Source organism: Bufo gargarizans, chromosome 2, assembly GCF_014858855.1.
Source record: "Bufo gargarizans isolate SCDJY-AF-19 chromosome 2, ASM1485885v1, whole genome shotgun sequence".
Lineage (NCBI taxonomy): Eukaryota > Metazoa > Chordata > Amphibia > Anura > Bufonidae > Bufo > Bufo gargarizans.
Window position 1 is genome coordinate 38768810 of NC_058081.1, and position 14240 is coordinate 38783049.

At 44.3% G+C, this 14240-nt stretch overlaps 1 protein-coding gene across 2 annotated transcripts in view; it reads left to right on the plus strand.

Annotated features, from left to right (window-relative positions):
* The window catches only part of LOC122927177 (intercellular adhesion molecule 5-like), a 23467-nt gene continuing 9227 nt past the window's right edge, over positions 1 to 14240 (plus strand). Inside the window, exons 1-2 of one of the 2 annotated variants that reach the window (XM_044278783.1) lie at positions 1 to 399; positions 13071 to 13331. In XM_044278783.1, the coding sequence (XP_044134718.1) occupies positions 354 to 399; positions 13071 to 13331 (307 nt within the window). In that variant the 5' untranslated portion in view covers positions 1 to 353. Of the gene's footprint in view, positions 400 to 8042; positions 8139 to 13070; positions 13332 to 14240 lie in introns of those variants that run through there. The other variant, XM_044278782.1, reaches the window with a different exon arrangement.

The window sequence follows — 14240 nt, forward strand, 5'->3', positions numbered from 1 at the left end:
GGTTTCAGGATACAGGGAGAGAGACTGCAGCAAGACTTAGAGAGTGCAGGAAGTCAGTTCATGTAACGAGGTACCACTGTGACTTCCTTTATTCATATGTCCTCCCCCAAACCGCCCCCTGTTCCTGAGCACACTACTGGGGGCTGGCACTGAGATTAGGCAGCAGAGTCAGACATTAAGTGAAAGAAAGAACTGGCTTTAGTGTGGAGTAGATAAGGAGGACAGAAGACCACAAGAAGGACATTTCAGGAACATAACATTCTCCTCTCTTTTGGGCACCCTACACTGATCTCCTCATCATCTCCGTACCCGCCATTTGGACTTAACTCTTTGCTGCTACATCACATCTAACCATGAAGATTCTGCTTGCACTGTGTACCGTTATGCTGGTTACCCAAGGTAGGAAGAACCGTATTGAGATGCCGTATTTTAATCCGGTAGAGATGTTGCAGTGCTGGGTTTATCATAGTAGATGTAGCAGGGTATTATCTTGCTATCTTAGGAAGGAGCAGTTGATTTGTCGAAAGCTTCCCACCAATCTATTGACCACTAAGACGGTCGTACCCGTAATGAATAACAAGATCCCGTTGAGATATGTCATACTTTTTATTGCCAGTTAGTAACTGGTGAGGGATACTGATCCAGCATGAGGGAGGTTAAGCATGGCTGTAGGCACGTACATTAATGTTTTACTAATTTCAGCTATTCTGGTTGAAGAACCAAATCATCTAGTGATTGAATAACCAGTCCTGAGCCCTGAAATCTGGAGGACCATTCAGATCAATGGATACCGAGGCATTGGAGGCGTGCCGTGCCAGTTAAGAAGTCCATAACTGGGAAAACCCCACAATCAGCTTCTCTCCAGGGGACCTGCAATATAACAAAATGTCTTAAATATCTGATTGGTGGGGGTCTTACTAACCGCACCCCAATCAGCTGTTTGATGCGGATGCAGCACTCTTCTTCAGACTCTGACACTATGCCCATCAGTCACATGCCATTTCTGCAGTTCAGTCCCCCTTTTTAAGGCTAGTTTTACGCTAGCAGCAAGGGACTCTGGCGGGTGACCAGCCTGTCGGATCCGTGCTGCCGCTAGTGCACAGATCCGTACTTTTGTCGTACTTTTATTCCGGCCGCTTCTCGGCATGCACTGCCGATGCTGCCGCTGGTACTCCGCCCCGCCCCTATTATAGTCAATGGGGCACGCGTGCACTAGCGGCAGCACGGATCCCACAGGCTGTTCACTCGCCGGAACAGCCTGCCGGAGTCCCTTGCCGCTAGTGTGAAACTAGCCTATGTGAATGAGATTGAGCTGTAATACCTAACACAGCCACTAAACAGTGTATGCGCTGTCACAGTGTTTAAAACAGCCACTCATCATAGGTGCCTGGAGCTGGACCTCCACGATCAGATAGTAATCAGTGGGGTCATCAGTATTTAAATCCCAGAAAACCCTTTTGATAAATACCCAATACCCAAGGTATCCTATCATTTTAATAAACTCTATCTATATATCTATCTATATTTATTATGATAGACTGGGGTCATTATTAGTTTTAGAGGTTTAGAGTTTTTTTTTTTTACTTAGGGCATCTGGTCTGGAGTCTGTATTATTTTTGTAGAGGGTCTGGTCTTGAGTCTGTATTGTTTATATAGGGCATCTGGTCTGCAGCCTGTATTATTTACTTAAGGGGTCTGTACAGCAGCCCACTTCCCGCGTCTGGATTATCCCTTGCTCCGTAAGAGATTTCTACGAAATATGTACCTCTTATATAGCAAGTAAACATGATGCCAGTTGCAGTTAAGCAACGGGGACATGGAGTCCCCTTTGTAGATGGTATTGGTGGAACCCAGAGTCGGATTGCCAGAGTGGTGTAGAGTGGCCTACAATCTCTGTAGATGTTGTATACACGTGTCATGGTGCTCCTACTTGGATATCCTTGGATCCCAGACGTGGTGTAGTCCAAAGCAAGTGCAAAAGGAATGAATAACTTGGATGATGAAGGAATAATTGAGTCCAGACTTGTTGTAACGTTGAACACAACTTTAACATAAACTGTAATCCAAACAGTTTCTAAACTTTATCTTGGTCATCAGCAGGTATTGGCTTAACTTTGGCAGGCAGTTCTGCAATAATCGCAGCTCTGCTATATCTGGACTCTCTCAGCTCTGCTATGCTAGCTGGGTTAAACAGGAACTTTTTCTCTTCTGCTGGAACTTTAGCTTAGCTTTTAGTCTATCTCTTACTTTATCTTTAGTCCTAGGAACTTTTTGTCCTGTCTTTGAGTACCTCAAGCTCTAGCTTCAGCTTGGATGAAGGCAATGCAAGCCCAGGAGGGGACAAGCAACCATCTAGGCTTCAGAGCAGGGCCTCTGGGAACAGCAGAGCAGGCAGAGCTCAGCTGGCCAACACACAACTTCTCCCTAAGGAGGGTAGACTAACTAAACTCCTCCCTCTCTAAAGAGGGCTGGGATGGAATTCGAAGTTCCTCTCTAGAGAAACTAACTCTCTGCCAATGCTGCTGCCACCTGCTGGTGAACCAGACATATTACATGTTAACATTGGTTTATAAGGAAATTCATATAAACATTGCAGGAAAGGACAGTTAATATATATGAGATGACACTTGATGCACCAACAAAGATAGTGGGGGTATAGAAGAGGTGGTAATGCCACTCTGGGTTATTACATCTGGAGCTTGTATTATTTATTGAAGGGGTCTGGACTTGAGTCTGTATTATTTATTTAGGGGGTCTGGAGTCTGTATTATTTATTGAGGGGTTCTGATCTGGAGCCTGTCTTATTTATTTAAGGGTTCTGGTGGGGAGTGTGTATTATTTACGGAGGGCTTTTGGTCTAGAGTCTGTATTAAGTATTTAGGAGGTCTGATCTGGTGTCTGTATTATTTATTTAGGGCATCTGGTCTGGAGTCTATTATTTACTTAGGGGGTCTAGTCTGTAGTCTTTATTATTTATTTAGGGTGTCTTGTCTGGAGCCTGTATTATTTATTTAGGGGGTCTTGTGTGGGAGCCTGTATTATTTATTTAGGAGGTCTGGAGTCTATATTATTTATTTAGAGGGTCTAGACTGGAGTCTATTATTTACTTAGGAGGTCTGGTCTGGAGTCTGTATTATTTAAAGGGCAGATCTAGATTCTGCATTATTTATTTAGGGGTCCTGGTCTGGAGTCTGTATTATTTATTTAGGGGGTCTGTATTTGTTTAGGGTGTCTGGTCTGGAGTATGTATTATTCATTTAGGGCGTCTTGTCTATAGTCTATATTATTTATTTAGGGGTTCTGGTCTGTAGTCTGTATTATTTATTTAGGGGGTCTGGTCAGAGGTTTGTATTATTTATTTAGGGGGTCTAGTCTGAAGTCTGTATTTGTTTAAGGGTCTGTATTCAAATTAGCTGCGATGAAAAAGCCCAGGCCATAGACAATACATACTTACTAACCTTCCTGGATTGTGTATGATAAATAAACCCTCTCCCCTCCAAAACTCCCAGAAGGGCAGGCAAGTCTGACAAAAAATGTTTAGGCTGGAGTAGTCAAGGCACTGATGAAGTGACAAGAGCAGACACTTTTTACCAATTACAGACATTAGGGAAGGAGAAAGGTGGCGTTGTGTGCATATTTTTTTCAGGTGTGGTGATACAATTGTCCCTGTTTAGGGGGCACTCTCTGGCTGCCACTACTTATGAGCGCGCTCTATCTACCACTGTTTATAGAGGCCCTCACTACATTGCTTATGAGTGCACTCTTTATCCAGCCGATCAACTTTTCAAAGGGACCACAGTGCTCCGGCCTCCTCACGACATCAATATCAAGCACAGCGCCATACATTGTATAATGGCTGTGCTTGGTATTGCAGCTCCACTTGAATTGAACTATATATATATATATATATATATACGTATATATGTATGTATGTTCTGCAATCACTCAAAAACGCAACCATTAATTTCAACTAAACTTGGTATATACATCCCTTGCTACCTGGAAAGAAATGTTGTGGGGGTCTCAGCTCTCTAGGATGTACCGTTTCTGAGATATTCCCCAAAAATGACCTGCATTAGCCAATACAAGCCTGCAGGTCTTTCTCTTCATATCCCAACTGCCATACACACGGTCACATGTCCCTTATCAGCCAATAGAAGCTCACAGGTCCTTAGTCTTCACATACACACAGTTTTACTCCAGGTTTCCATAACAACTCAGTCATTTTTCTTCACTGCTGTAGGTCAGCTTTAGGCTAGGGCTGCATGATACATAGGGCACAACTACACTGCTACATGCATCCATCTTGGATGGATTTTTTGCCACTGTCATGTCGCAGTTGCAGCATGTCGCAGTGCGACACTATAGCCTATCGTTATAAAAATTGTTGCGCGCCATTGGTACAACAAAATTTCGCACGACACATGTCGTCATGTAGCCCAAGCCTTAAAGGGGCAGGGCACTGTAAATGTCACTGTTAAGGGGGCAGGGCGCTGTGGAGGACACTGTTAAGTTGCCAGGGGCCACAATTCAAGGGGCAGCTGCTGTGGAGGTCACTGCTAATGAGGCAGGAGCCACTATTAAAGGGCTGGCCGCTGTGGAGGTCACTGTTAAAGGGGCGGGCACTGTGGAGTTTACTGTTAAGGGGGCAGGGGCCACTATTGAAGGGGCAGCTGCTGTGGAGGTCACTGTTAAAGGGGCGGGCACTATGGAGATCACTATTGAAGGGGCGGGCACTGTGGAGGTCACTATTAAAGGGCTTCACTAAGGAGGTCACTGTTAAGGGGGCAGGCTGCTGTGGAGGTCACTGTTAAAGGGGCGGGCACTGTGGAGGTCACAGTTAAAGGGGCTGGCACTGTGGAGGTCACTGTTAAAAGGGCGGGCACTGTGGAGGTCACTGTTAAAGGGGCGGGCACTGTGGAGGTCACAGTTAAAGGGGCTGGCACTGTGGAGGTCACTGTTAAAAGGGTGGGCACTGTGGAGGTCACTGTTAAGGGACGGGCACTGTGGAGGTCACTGTTAAAGGGGCGTTCACTGTGGAGGTCACTGTTAAGGGGCGGGCACTGTGGAGGTCTTTGTTAAAGGGGCGGTCACTGTGGAGGTCACTGTTAAAGGGGCAGGCACTGTGGAGGTCACTGTTGAAGGGGTGTTCACTGTGGAGGACACTGTTAAGTTGTCAGGGGACACTATTAAAGGGGCAGCTGCTGTGGAGTTCACTGTTAATGGGGCAGGGGCCACTATTAAAGGGGCAGGCCGCTGTGGAGGTCACTGTTAAAGGGGCGGCACTGTGGAGTTCACTGTTAAGGGGGCAGGGGCCACTATTGAAGGGGCAGCTGCTGTGGAGGTCACTGTTAAAGGGGCGGGCACCTGAGGAGGTCACTGTAAAGGGAGTGGGGTGCTGTGAAACTCATTGTTAAAGGGGCGGGCTGCTGTGAAGGTCAAAGTTAAGGGGATGGGCTGCTGTGGAGGTCCCATTTTAAGAAGGCTGGGCACTGTGGAGGGGGTCAGTGGAGTTCACTGTTATGGGGGATACTGTCGATTTCTTTTAACGACACACATAAACATTACATTAATTAGATTAAATATACCCGTGTGAAGCCGGCTCCTTCTGCTAGTATATATATAAACATTTAGAACGTAAGCACTGTAATTGCACTATGCCTGAGGAACAACAGGGGGACAAACAATTTGGTAGCCATTACAACCACCGCGTGGTTTTCTACAGCTTGGGTATGAAATGTGCCTAGTTCTGGGATGTGGAGAATAGGGGGATGAATCACATATTTCCTCACATGAATGGTCTTGTGTTGACTAAAAGCAGAACAGTGTCTTCTGACTGAAGTTCCTGGTAGTCCCCGTGTTTCACATCAGTGGCTTAATACGCATAGATCTCCAAATCATGTTAGAACAAGAGGGTTCACATGAAGTATGACCAGTCTACTATTTGTCTAGGGACAACTATATATGGCAAAATACATCTTCTACACTGGGGAAAGATTTTCCTTTTTTTGCTATATCTTTGTTGTTTGTCTGGACGTAGGCTGATCATACGCATTCTACCTGTGTCGGCCAAATCTTCTCATTTTTCCAGAACCGACCAACCATCTAATGTGTATCGGGGCCTCCTAACTCTCCCTCAATAGGGACATAAAGATTGCACAGTTGGATTTCAAGATATCTGATCTTTTTGTCCTCACTGTCAGAGATACGTGGCTTTCTGGCCTCTCCCAGTTCAAGACTCATGCATGTTTTGCTAAGCCGAGCATGCATGTTTATGGGGGTTTGGGGGGGATAGCTGTTGAACAAACAAGTTGACTGCTTGTATGATGCGTATGGCCAGCGTTGGTGATAGTCAGACACCCTGGAGAGAAGGCAGACCATACAGATGGCACCACTTAATTAGTCCTCCCATAGATATTTGTGGTGCTCTGATTTGAAGTCTATAGGAGTCATCTGCTTGGATGTCTCTATAGAGACTCATATAGACTCTGGTGGAGAGGGAAATGCACATGCACATGTATGGCCCTTCTCCTAAATATAACTGAGATACGGGCTCAGATAGGGTTTGGGTACCAAAAGTAGGATCAGGGCCTCCACCGACCATAATCAAGCCCTGGCTAGATGGAGGTTAGTAAAATGATAGATACCTCTGGGCAGCTGTATAGCATTGTGCCCGATAGGTAATATGAACCCATGGCCTTGCACCCTGTAGCCATACTGCTACTTGGGCTATATCCATACGGCCCAGGTAGGTTTAGCATTAGGTCCCGAGCTACTTGAGAAACCTTGGCGCGGTGCTCGGGCTCAGACATGTCCTCCAAGAAGGATGTGTTGGCTAATCCTCAATTTTACACCAGTGCGAGGGTTAGTAAGACCGCATGGTGCACCTGTCTGTTTTTGCTATATCCAGCAACGCAGCCATGCCAATGTTTCTTCACCTTGATATAGGGGCTCATATACGAGAGGAGACTTGCAGATTTGTGTCATAAAGAGTACCCCTCTTGATAGCAGTCAACTCATATATACCATCTCAGGCTTTAGTGAGGAGATACTGCTCTCTGCCAGCACCGCGTGTCTGCGCAGTCAGGTCACAGGAAACCTCACACAATACCGTGAACGTCACATATATTAACCCCCTGAGGACCACATGAACTGTGTAGCTTCAGACAGTTTCTGCCTTCACCATCTGTCTATACTCAGTGCGGCCTCTGTATGTCCTGGTCATCATGGGACTGCAGACGTGCCAGGGACTGGATTTACCTATAGGCACAATAGGCCTCTGCCTGTACGAGATTCTCGGAGAAGAGCAAACATTTTAAATCCATACACGACTGAAGTCAAGGGTGAGGCTATAAGGGGCAGAAGTAGCAGCCCTTCCGCTACATAAGAAGACAATGGTGGTTATAGCTAAAGTCTACAGACTGCTGAGAAGCAAATCTGGCATGATATGTATGCTTCTAATAATGACTCCCAAAGGTCTGTATTTTATACGGACAAGTAGTAAAAAAATAGAGCTAATAATATAAGAGTCAAATAATGAACTTTACCGCCTTCAAGACGTTTTTGCATTTTCTTTTTTAATATTCCGTTCACATAGCCACACGAGGCCATGTTGTATTGCTTTAATGGCGCCATTTGATTTACCATGACTTGTTTTCTTCGCTTCACCTCCCTAAAAAAATTAATAAAAAATGATTACAAAGTCATATGCACTCTGAAACTACAAACTGCCCTGCAAAAAAAAAAAAAAAAAAATTGCTGTCACACAATGCAAAGAAGAAAATAATTTTCTCCAAAGTTTTTATATCTTTTTTTCAAATGGAGAGCTAAACCAGCTGCAAAAGTGTTCATACTAAATCATTTGGTACAAGAACATCTATTAATTTGGTACAAAGAACATCTATTAAAAATGAAATAGTGGGACAACTTCTTGAGCATCATGAAGTCTTAGGTGTAAAAGTGATGTAGAGGGAGCTCTTTAATTCTGCAGTTTTAGAGCAGTTCTTATTTGGATACCTTATGCTTCATCCTATTATAGGACGTGGGATTTGGGATGTTCCATGTCAGAGGGCATCTGGAGTATGTTTGGTATGAGAGGCATCTCAAGGGGGTTTCCATCAAGACTAAATACTGTGACAGTAAGTGAAGCCAGCTGCCTATCTCACTATCTATGTTGCATGAATTCTTGACTTTAGTTTTCGCTTTCCTGTTCACTGAGGCTACGTTCGCACTAGCGTTTTTTGCGGATCCGTCATGGATCTGCAAAAACGCTTCCGTTACAATAATACAAATGCATGCATCCGTCATGAACGGATCGGGTTGTATTATGTGTTCTATAGCCGTGACGGATCCGCCTTGAACACCATTGAAAGTCAATGGGGGACGGATCCGTTTTCTATTGTGCCCGATTGTGTCAGAGAAAACGGATCCGTCCCCATTAAAGGGATTCTGTCACCAGGTTTGGGGCTATAGAGCCGCGGACATGCACGGCTAGATCGCCGCTAGCATGTCCGCAATATATGTGTCCTATAGGGCTGTGTGGTTTTAATTTCTTTAAAAAAAGGATTTTATAGATATGTAAATGAGTGTTGAATGTGTCCAAGGGGCTGTACTAACCTTACTCTTGCCCAGCCGTGCCCGCCTGTGAAGGAGCCCAGCACCGCCTATGTCTCCTCCTTTCATCAACGATAGCCATAATCTCGCGATGCGCGAGCTCGCGCATGCGCAGTTCTTTCCCTGAGGCTGATGCCAGCACAGGGAAGGAACACTATACCGGCACATCGCGAGATTACGGCTATCTATAGCCCCAAACCTGGTGACAGAATCCCTTTAACTTACATTGTGTGTCAGGACGGATCAGTTTGGCTCCCGCTTCGTCAGGCAGACAGAAAAATACTGCAGGCAGCGTTTTGGTGTCCGCCTCCAGAGCAGAATGGAGACTGAACGTAGGCAAACTAATGCATTCTGAGCGGATCCTTATCCATTCAGAATGCATCAGGGCAAAACTGATCCGTTTTGGACCACTTGTGAGAGCCCTGAACGGATCTCAGAAATGGAAAGCCAAAACGCCAGTGGGAAAGTAGCCGTCCACACACATGTAATTATCATACTATACTAATTACCACGTAATTGTATATCACAGCAGTCTATTAGCATCTCCTAGGCCAGGTGCATTAGGTACACCTCCCTTTTAAGACTAGGTTTGCCTCTATCCAATACTCAACCGCTATGTGTCATTTACCAGGGGATGCCAGTACTGCACTCTGTAAGGCACAATTCAATTGGCATACACTAACTCAGGCTGGGAATCTAAGAGATTCCCTTGTTTTCCCCCTTTACTCCTCTATGCAGGGCTCTGAACTTTGCTGCAGTTGGAGGTTCCTGGTATAGTCTCATATTGGCAGCAGGGAAAGGCATAGCCAGATTAGAAAGAACCAGACTCACTGTGAAAGTCAAGGTCAGAATCCAGGACAAGGACCTAGAGACAAATCAGGGATGAGGTCAGAGATAAGCCGGGGTCAAGATCCAAGTCAAAGCACAAAATAGAAGTAACGAAGAAGCCAGATTGGCTGAGTGGTCATTTCCCATGTCTCGGGAGGAACAGGAAGCAAAAACTGTTAGGGGAAACAGCAAGTATCAGAGCAGATGTGGCAGGGGATTGGTAAGGTAAGTATGACTTCTTTTCTTGTTTTAACACAGGGGCACATGTAGCTCAGTCACAGGTGAATATCTGTTTGTTTTTTGTTTTTTTACCAAGCAGCAGCTTGAAGAGAGGTGGCTCCTTGTTTCACTATAAACCATGTTCTCCTTTCCTGAAACCTCATCAGAGGTCCTTCTAAGAAGATCTGGAAGTTATAGCTGGCATCAGAGAAACCTACATTGTTATGTGACACATGCCACAAGCACCCTCCAGCCTCTCCATCCTGAAACTCGAGCCCATACGAAAAAAGAGTGCCCATAATGCTCCTTTTCACTTCGGGAAGGGATGGTCCCTGACCCCTTCTGCTTCTTTGTTGTGAAAACAAGGCAGCTCAGGAGCTTCAGAGTTCTAGCCTGTGCCTAACACTATGACTCTTCTCCACCATGCCACACGTAGCATGGAGTGCAGATGTAGAGAGACTAACCCCTCTTGCAGGAACATTCATATTGTTAGTAGTTGACTTCCAGATCAGTTGTATCCACTGCTGCAACTTACCGTAACTTGTGAGCTACCAACAGACCATGGTTTTATATAACATCTGTTAGTTCTTGATATGATCCCTCAGTAACATAGATTTAATCTTTTTCTGATATTACTCGGGATTCAGTTGGTTTTTTAAACTTGCAAGTTTATCAGGAAATGATGACAAAACATTTGCTAGCTGACAAGCATTTCCTGTGATGATGCTTTCAGTGAGACACGTGGTTTCTTAGCAATTGAGAGTCATCTTGGAGAATTAGGAATGGTCCACCACAACTGTGTGTATGATGACGCTGTCCTCCGGTTGTTGGCTGAGTAAGACCTTTGGTGTGGATATTTAGAGAATCACCAGGACCTGGGTACTTTGAAAACCAGTGGTGGTCAACTGGTGGTTTCTACCCTACTCTATGACTCCTCTCCTTGACTAGGTCTCATCTGTAGCCTATGCTCCCATAGTGAAAGAGCAGTGATGTCCTCTGTCACCTCAGTGTTGGTATAAGAAATATATGCATACAGCATCACATAATGTTACAGTGATGACGACCCCCCTCCTGCAGGATGCTAACCGGACACCAGTGTCCATGAGGTTTGGATGAAGATGTCTCTCAAGATCCATGTTACATCATTCCTAACTGCCAGATTGACATTTTCCCCTCATTGGGAGGGACTTAATTGTGTGCAGCACCCATTGACATCTACTGTAGGTGCTGAGAAGTAATTGTCAAGCAATTTCAGACAGCACTCCAATTTTTGTAATGCTTAATTGTTTTTTATTTTCCGGACATGGTGGTACACAAAGCAACGTTTCGGGCACATAGGATGCCGTTCGTCAGGCAGAAACGTGTCCACTGGACCGAGGGAAGAGCTGGCTCTTCCCTCGGTCCAGTGGACACATTTCTGCCTGACGAAGTGCATCCTATGTGCCTGAAACGTTGCTTTGTGTACCACCATGTCTGGCCAATAAAAAACAATTAAGCATTACAAAAATTGGAGTGCTGTATGAAATTTCTTGACACGAATTCAGTTCCAGGAGGTGGAGCCAGGAACAAACCCCTGACGAGCACCCACACCAGCCAGATTTGACAGAGTGCTGTGATCAACTAGGATTTTTGTGCTGAGAAGTAATTGTCATACAGCTGACTCACTTACTGGCCTTGAAGTCATGGAGATAGCAGCCCCTTGATGCTGCAATGTGGAAAATAGGTAGCAACCGGAAATAAAAGAGAGCCTAATGTCTGAACACTGAAAGTAAGGAACATATACGGTATAAATACCAAGAGATGGCTGATTTCTTGTTTTTGGTTGGAGTAGTCCTCTAAGAACTAAACATGACTTTACAGACTCCTGGCTCTGAGATATGAACAGACGTCCTCGAAGTTTAATGCTGCCACCTGCTGGCCAAGTTAGTTATGTCTATCTATATTACTTGTCTGTCTGATCCCTGCCCTTCCATGTGCTATAATGGCTCTCAGTATTTGTAATGGTTTACATCAGCTCATGTTACTCAATGTATTAACATATGTGGAAATTCATATTCCTGCATCTAATATTGTCCACAAGGGCCCAGAACAAGGCCTGGATAACAGGGACTGCATACCTTAGATAGCTGGTTCGTCAGACAGCCATTCTTCCTTATCCCCCCCCCCCTTCCCCATACAAATACTCCCTAGGCTTGCATGTGTACTAAGCCGCAGCCAGAACCCTCGCCCATGTAAAGGTCCAACATACCCAACTGTTCATTCCAATGACATATGTCGGGACACCCCTTATATATTAAAATGGTCAGCTGGTCCTGCAGAAATTGGATTCAACTGACATTAATTTAATGTGAATAGCCAGCTTAAAGGGGTTTTCCAGTTAACATCCTGTAAAACAATAATTTATGAAGGTAGCTGTTTTGTAATGTATTTGCTTGCTCCTATCTTCCCTTCTTGGCTGTGGTCGGTGCTTTTTTATTTCCTGTGATGTTATTGGAGTGCCCTGGAGCAAGGGTACTTTGGACTATGCAAGGCCATCAACTCCCTACTTTATTGAAATCTAAAGGGCAAACTTGCACTGTGATTTATGCCGTTGTGTGAATTTATACTGTTTTATATTGTTGAACGGCATTTTATATATTAATTGTAACATATCCTTTTCATTTGCACTATTATCTGCACTGCCCTGAGAGACTTTGGGACTTTCTACCTATACACTGAGAAGCTAGTAATTTTCCACAGTTATTATAAGAGAATATGCCGAGTTAAAGGGGTTTATAGCATTTATTATGTAGAGAAAGTTCATACAAGGTTCTTACTAATGTATTGTGATTGTCCATATTGCTTCCTTTGCTGACTGAATTCATTCTTCCATCACATTATACTCTGCTTGTTTTTATGGTTATGACCACCCTGCAATCCAGCCGCGGTGGCCGTGGAAAAAAGCAGCAGCCTACAGTATGTGTGCCCCCATGGTCCCGGCCACCAGAGAGGCCGGTGCTTTTCCCTATAGTGTACGAGCAAGACCATGAATAACCTAAACAAATATATAAATGGGCCATGCAAAAATATGCTGAAAACCTGTTCCATTTGAAATCCCCTTAAAAGATAATGAGGCACTGCCTCCGATTGGAGAAGAAAAAGTTCAATCTCCAGAGGAGTCAAGTTTGTTTCACTGGGAGAACTGTGACTTTGTGGAACAGTCACCTTCCAGACATGGTCACAGCAGGAACAGTGGACGTTTTACAAAGAGCTTATGAAAATGTGTAGCAGTCTGGGTCTCACTCCACTTTTCTAAAATTTGCATTCTCACCAATCCCTTGGTTGAACTTGATGGATTTATGTCTTCTTTCAACCTTATTAACCATGTAACTATGTAACCATATATCGTTGCCTTGTGATTTCTTTTGCAGTGAGGTCCCAGGACATGGATTTCGGAGCCACAAGTTCGGAGATGTTCGTCCCATTAGGAGAGGCTGTGTGGTTAAACTGCTCTACTCCCAAACCTGACCAAACATTCTATGAAAGCAGATTATACAAGAATCAGATCAAGAGGGGGCCCAACTGGTTGGCAGTGCAAGTGATTGTCAATGACTGGGAGAACTCAACGGGTGTCTGCATGCTTGACACTGGAGACCAACAATTAATAAGTCACACCCAAGTCATGGCATATGGTAAGTAGTATATTATATATCAAAGGCTGCAAAGGGTGTTTTTGTTTAAAGGGTATGTTCACTTCATTTTTTATTAGAAAGGCTCCCTAATCACTAGCAGACTGTAGAATCTCTAGTGATCAGCTTTATTTTGCAAGGGTTCAGTTTCACTGCAGCACTACCGCAGGAGAAATTAGGCATTACACATGTTGGGTCCTCCAGAGTGAAAGACGCTTTTTGTAGCTGATCTCCACTCTGGCTAATCGAGTTAGGAACTTCCCTCTAGTAACATAGATTCGACCTCCAGCTCCAAGCTGCAAGAACTCTGATAAGTGTTACACTTGTTACCATCATCTGAACAGGGGCATACAGGTATTTTACAAGATAAACAGTAAAACCAAAGTTGGCATATAAGTAAATCAGGTGCTTAGAAAGGTTTTCGACCAGGCTTCAGCTTGCTAGAACATACAGTTCTTGAGATATTCCTAAAAAAATTCAAATATGGTACCATCACATGACCCGTATTAGCCAATAGAAGCTCACAGGTCTTTCACTCATATCCTAAGTGACATACACATGGTCACATGACCCTTATTGGCTAATAGAAGCTTGCAGGTCCTTCAGTCTTAGCCTCACTGACATAGACACAGTTTTACACCAGGTTTCCATAACAATTCAACCATTTTTCTTCATTGTTGTAGGTCGCTGTTAAGACAGTGGGACTCTGTGGAGATCATTGTTAAAGGGAACCTGTCATGTGGATATTTGATTATAATCTAACTAATTATATACAATCATTAACTACTAAAAAGTGCCTTGGATGTATTCACTTACTGGTGTGACAGATGGTTACCTCATAATATACACGCAAAGATGCCGCATGCTAATGAGCTGATTTGAGTCCAGCGTGATGTCATTAAGTCCAGCGTA